A 5,927-nucleotide genomic window follows, 5' to 3' on the forward strand; every position below is an offset into this window, starting at 1 on the left:
CAATGTGATCTGTGGCACCAGAATCAATGATCCAAGTATTCAAGAATGAATCTCGATTTGAAGAATTGTTAACAGTAGAAAAGGTATTGAAAGAACAAAGATAATGAGTAGTTGGACTTGGCATAAGTTCAAGTTGGTTTGAAGGACGAGCTTCTTCATTGAAAGGAAGTGCCATGAAAGAAAAGTGTTGGGCTGACGAAAGGTCCAAAAGAGACTCCGGATGAAGTTGCTGGTGTGCCCTTTCTCCTTGATCCATGGATGTCAGCAGAGCTCAAGAGGAGCTCTGATACCATAATAAAATTGTGAAAGAATAGAAAAATAAAAGAATTATGAAAGAAAAAGATGAAGAAATTTTATTGATTGTTGATTGAATGAATTGTAAACTATAAAGGTAAAACTAAGTATATATAGAGTATTGGCCTATGAAAGATAAAATTAGATAAAGATAAGATATAGATAAAGATAGAGATAACTATAAGATAAGATAAAGACTAAATTATAATTTAATTTGTGTATTCTGTTGGGCTGAATTTGTGGGCCGTGAGACGTCTTTATTGTTGTCATGGGCTAAGGTAGAAGAGTGGTTTAATACTAATAAAATTGAAAGGTATTTTTATCAACGTTTAATAATTTGAAAGTCTTTTTGGTAGTTTATACAAAAATAGGTTTTTCCATTATATAATTTTGCATAGGAGAAAAATGATTCAGGAACCATTCCACTTGATATACTTGTGAAATAAATCTATGGGGCCTTCCGATTTCGCAGCGTGTAAATTTGAAAAACAGAAAGAAGCTCAAATATAAAGGGCCAAAAATAAAATTGAATTGGGCAACGACTTTGTTATTATTGTGCAGACATAACAAAAAAAAGCTGACAAACAAATAAACCTAAATATCCATAAGGAAAAAAAAAACGCGCAAACAGTCACACACACATGAATAGTTGAATACACACTAGCAAAATCTTTTTTTTTTTTTTCCAATTTTAATTCGGAATTCTTGACTATGTTTTCTTGTATTTTGTTTTTAATAAAGAAAGCGTGAAAAGGCTTAAGTTATTCTTAGTTTCTTACGATACGACCTACCATTCAAGAACAGAGTACTCATGGTACGATAGGTGTATGGTTGGGTCGGGACTGAATTCATATACTCCAAAAGGGAAAGACGAAATAAATATATATTTATAAACAAGTCAATGGTACATGAATTGGTGACATTAATATATATTATAAGAAATAGATTTAATTTGTGTTAGTATAAGAAAAAAATTATACAAACATCCAATCATTTATTGTCATGAATATTATAACCTAATCGCCCACTATTTTATTATTCTAACAAACACATGCATAGCATAACAACTAAACTCGGAAAAGTAATCAAGAGTGGTGGTTTTAATAAAACGATAGAGAATCATTCCAAACCAGAAAAATAAGGTGGCTTCCTCATGACACGGAATCTAATCCTCCACCTACCAAGTGGTTGGTAGAAGAAAATATGCCCAGAAAAACACAACACTAATAGCATCCAATGCTTGGTAAAAAAAAAAATACAACACTACAAGTGAGAGTTTTGATGATAGTTTTGGGTTAGGCTACGCAACATGACAATATTAGTAGATGGCCATGTTACGGTAATATCAAGAAGGAACAAACAAAGCAAAAGGGTGAGATTCCAATTTTGGCACAAGAAAACAACATCAAACTATACCAAATGCAATAGACAATTAACCGCTACTTAATATGCCATACCATAGGTTTAAATAAAAAGATCATAACCAAATAAACAGCTCATGTTGAACCAAGGCTTTGTAACAAGTTTCTATTTAAATAGTAAATTCCGGATGTTAGGAAACATCCAAACCATAAAGTTTGCACGTTGCCAGGTCAACACAACACATTGTGCATCATAAATTAACCCATCAAGATCCTCGAGTGCCATCGAAGTATCGAACTCTACATATGCTAAGGAAATAAAAACCCGGGGGGAACACAGATACCATTACTGCAAGACTCGAGGACAGAAAGTGTTTTGACTAAATGCCAACGGGTACCTTACGACATATCTGTTTCTATGTATGTATATATGTAAATATTATCTCAGAACAGCAATCAACCCCAGAAACATTTTAAGGATGATTCAGTGCATAGCAGTGCGTGGAGCACGGGAACGGACTGGTGTCTTCGATGGACTTACCCTGCATACAGAAAAATAATAATTGTTTAAGGAAGAGTTGAAGACTTCATTTCATAGTGTTTCTTTTTTCTATTTATTCTAACTACAGTTGAAATCTGGAGGAGTATGCCAATCCAACCTTATAGGCAGTGCACCCAAAATCACACCACTGCAGCTCAGAGCTGCTATTGCACTCTCAGCCTGCAAGAAAGAGGCAAACAAATTCATCAGACCAAGAAACCATAGGGCGACAAAATAATTGGGAGAATATAGACAATTTATCATATCAAGGGAGCATTTGGTTGGAGGGTTAAAAATGTTGAGAAAATTTTCATGGAGGTCCACAAGTAAATATCCACAATAATTTCCAGCCCATTTTTACCTTCAAACCAAGCATACCATAAAAAAAAGAAAAAGAACTTGAAACTAAAATGGAGACAGAACACACAATTTAAAGGTAAAAAGAAGCAACATCTCTCAACCACATGAGGCATCACAGTACATGTTAGGAGTGAGAAGTAATCGAGAACCAACATTATTTAATATTTATCCACTTCAACTTCCAAAGGTGGAAAATCATGCTCAAATACCAGATCAAAGACTCCCGTAAACCACTTGGGACTTTCCCGGTACACACCAATTTACCAACCCCACCCTTTGTCCCTCTAGTTGCTCTAGTTACACCTCAGAGCAGCTATGTCGAATGGATGACAAATCAAATGGAGTGGATCCCACCTCCATGTTACACTTTAATAATAGCAAGGAATTGAGGGACGAGCAACAAAGGAACTTCTTAAGACCCTGACTACAGCAGGATAAATTAATCACTTTTACTTTGTTTGAACAAATTTACCATTACAACCTAATTTTCACAGCACTAAGTTCACAGGTTGGCTATACTTCAATTTGCAAACGATTTCATTGATTGGCATGCTCAAATATTTATTTTTTTAACAAATGATTATGATAGAAAGATCCAAATGCTCCCAAAGAAGCTATCAACAAGACACGACTACTGTGGAATGTAACAATAATTAGTAAGAACAGAATGGAACTCTTTAAATAGCAGTAAAGTCAGATGCATAGCTCAGAGATGGGAAATTCAGAATTAGGTGAATATTAACTGACTCGGATGAAAATAAGAAAGACAAATGAATTATTACCAGTGCAAACTCAACGAATGCAATTCGAGTTGAATGATGGTAATCTCCAAGAAGCCTCAAGCGGTGAACCTGTATTCAACCAACAAAAAACTCTTAAGCAATGGACCTAGAGAACTATATAATAATATATTTCAATTCAACTAACAAATGTACATTTCCTGGTCCATGAACAGTTACTAACCTCTCCACATATAGATTCAAAGAAGCTTTTGACATCTGCTTGAGTGAGCTGTAACAGAAACAAGAAAGGAAAGTTAGGAATTATGAGCCATATTTGCTGCAACCTGCAAAACAGACATTAGAAAACGAAACTAATATATCCTACGAAAGGGTCAGATCACCACCTTCTTGTCGATATTTGTGCAATAGATTGTTCTTGAGCACATCTCTCGTTCATCTTCAGACTGAGAATAAATCATCGTTAGAAATGTAGAACCGAAAAGAATATATCAATCATCTTCTAGAAAATATCTTATGTGAGCCCATGTGGGATAAAGAAAAAAAGAAAGAATTTACCCTGGGCAAAAATGTTGGGTTGACAGGTGCAATGGCAGTTTTTGAAGGTAGCACTCTAAGTGGATAATATCCGAGCATAGTTCCAGATAGGCTCAAAGCAGCCCTTGCACCATCTGCAGCAATAATAGCATTAGTACGGCAAAATGTTAATAACTAGAGCATACAGACATCATTTATTAAGTTGAACCGTTACCTTCATCCGTAAACTCAATGAAAGCAAACCGAAGAATAGAATTGGGATCCCCGCATACGCGGCAGTCAACGACCTATATTCATGAAAAAGGAGTTCATTTAAAAAGTAATCACAAGGTCAAATGTCATTAAGAAGCACATGTCGCAACTCGCAAGCAAACAAAATGTCAAGGTTTCCTACCTGGCCACAGTTAAGAAAGAGAGCTGCCAGCTGCTCTTCGGTAACCTAGATACCAACATAAAAAACCACCTTCCAAGTGAATACACATTGCATTCTTTGCAAGTTAGCTGAAATGATAAAATCCATAAGACAACTAAAAACATGTACCAGCTGATCAATGTCAGACACATAAACAGTCCTCCTAATCATCTCTTCCCTTTTCTCCATATCCATCTTATTATTCGCTCTACGCTTCCCTTGACTATAGCCATTCTTCCTCTGCAACAAGCAATTATTGTATCAATAAAAATTCAAGGCACAAGTTAAAAGATAATATTCCACCATTGGATAAATTAAAAACAAATTTCTTCCAAGTTCATACCCTTCTGTTAGTCTGGCCATTAGCATTGCCATAATTATTGTGGAGCACAAAATTGTTGGCGAATCCAAAACCAGCAGCACCACCAGGACCAGCCAAGTAACCGTGACTGTTGGCGAGCGACGGCGGCACAAACTCCTCAGCCATGGGGTTCAACTTTGACAGAAGCTCCTCCAAATCCCTCATCTCCCTCTTATAACTCTCACCACAGTTCTCCCCATTCCTTACCGCATTAATCCCAACATACCCATCATTGTTGACCACCATCTGTTGACCCTGGACACCGTTTCCATCAAACCCATTTCGAATCTGACCCACCTGAGCCTTGTAATTACCGTTAGGGACTGACACAACAGTGTTTGCACCTCTATCTTGGTTGAATACACCGTTCAGATTCTGATCACCACCACCACCGTTGACAGCACCTCCACCTCCGCCGCCGCCGCCGCCGCCGCCGGACCTTGCCTTTGATTTCTCCATCTCAGTGGTGTCCGATGAGACAACACTGTTGTCCAAATTTTGACTGGAAGAACCGATTTTGGCCCCAGCATTCTCAGCAACAGCCATGATCACGGAAAAAAGAAGACGCACACACACCCCCAACCCACTTCCCTAGATGTAAAAAAGCTTCCTCCTTTTTTTCAGCTTTCAGGTTTATCAGTGAATCTGTGTCCCCCAACAAAAAAAAAACTATACTAAACTAACAACAAGAGAAAGAGAGAGAGAAATGAAACATAAGAGCATGTTAGGGAAGACGTACCTGGGTTTTAATGTAACAAATTTTCCATTGACATAAGATCAAGCTGATCCTGAAGATCGTCAAAAATAGAGGTTACTTTAAAACCCCACAAAGGGAGAAAAATAAATAAAATATGTATATATGGAAAGAGAGAGAGAGAGAGAGAGAGAGAGATTGGTGAAAAAGAGATAGAGAAAAAGGTTAAAGATATTATCTTACTAATTTATTTACTGAAGAAGAAGAAGGAGGAGGAGGAGGAAGAAGAAGAGGTGAGTGATGATTATTAGTGTTTGTTGGAGAGAGAGAGAGAGAGAGATGATTTATCTTCGGATCGTCCGTTTGAGGGTGCAGTGGGGGTTTGGGAGGTAGCTGGGGAAGCTGAGAAGAGAAAAAGAGAAAAAGAGAAGGTCCGAAATTAAATTGATAACGATGATGAAATGAGATGAGATGATCAACCAATGTATGTATCCAACAGAACAAAATGAATTGAACACAGCAACACCAACACCCTCATTGCTCATTAGTCATTACATTATTAATATATATTTCTTTGATTGATTTAATAATTACTTACAAGACTTTAAAAGAGAGTTTTGTCCCTTA

At 36.8% G+C, this 5,927-nt stretch overlaps 1 protein-coding gene across 1 annotated transcript; it reads right to left on the bottom strand.

The window, feature by feature from the left end:
* On the bottom strand, nt 1,775-5,583 carry LOC107622933 (polyadenylate-binding protein-interacting protein 12; the record flags this gene model as incomplete). The annotated part of the gene is given in 12 exon segments (XM_016325014.2): nt 1,775-2,197; nt 2,315-2,376; nt 3,339-3,407; nt 3,520-3,567; nt 3,683-3,742; nt 3,855-3,967; nt 4,048-4,120; nt 4,228-4,272; nt 4,375-4,485; nt 4,589-5,251; nt 5,346-5,394; nt 5,544-5,583. Coding segments are annotated over 10 exon segments (1,203 nt in total). The 3' UTR covers nt 1,775-2,139.

This window comes from Arachis ipaensis, chromosome B10 (genome assembly GCF_000816755.2).
Source record: "Arachis ipaensis cultivar K30076 chromosome B10, Araip1.1, whole genome shotgun sequence".
Taxonomy (NCBI): domain Eukaryota; kingdom Viridiplantae; phylum Streptophyta; class Magnoliopsida; order Fabales; family Fabaceae; genus Arachis; species Arachis ipaensis.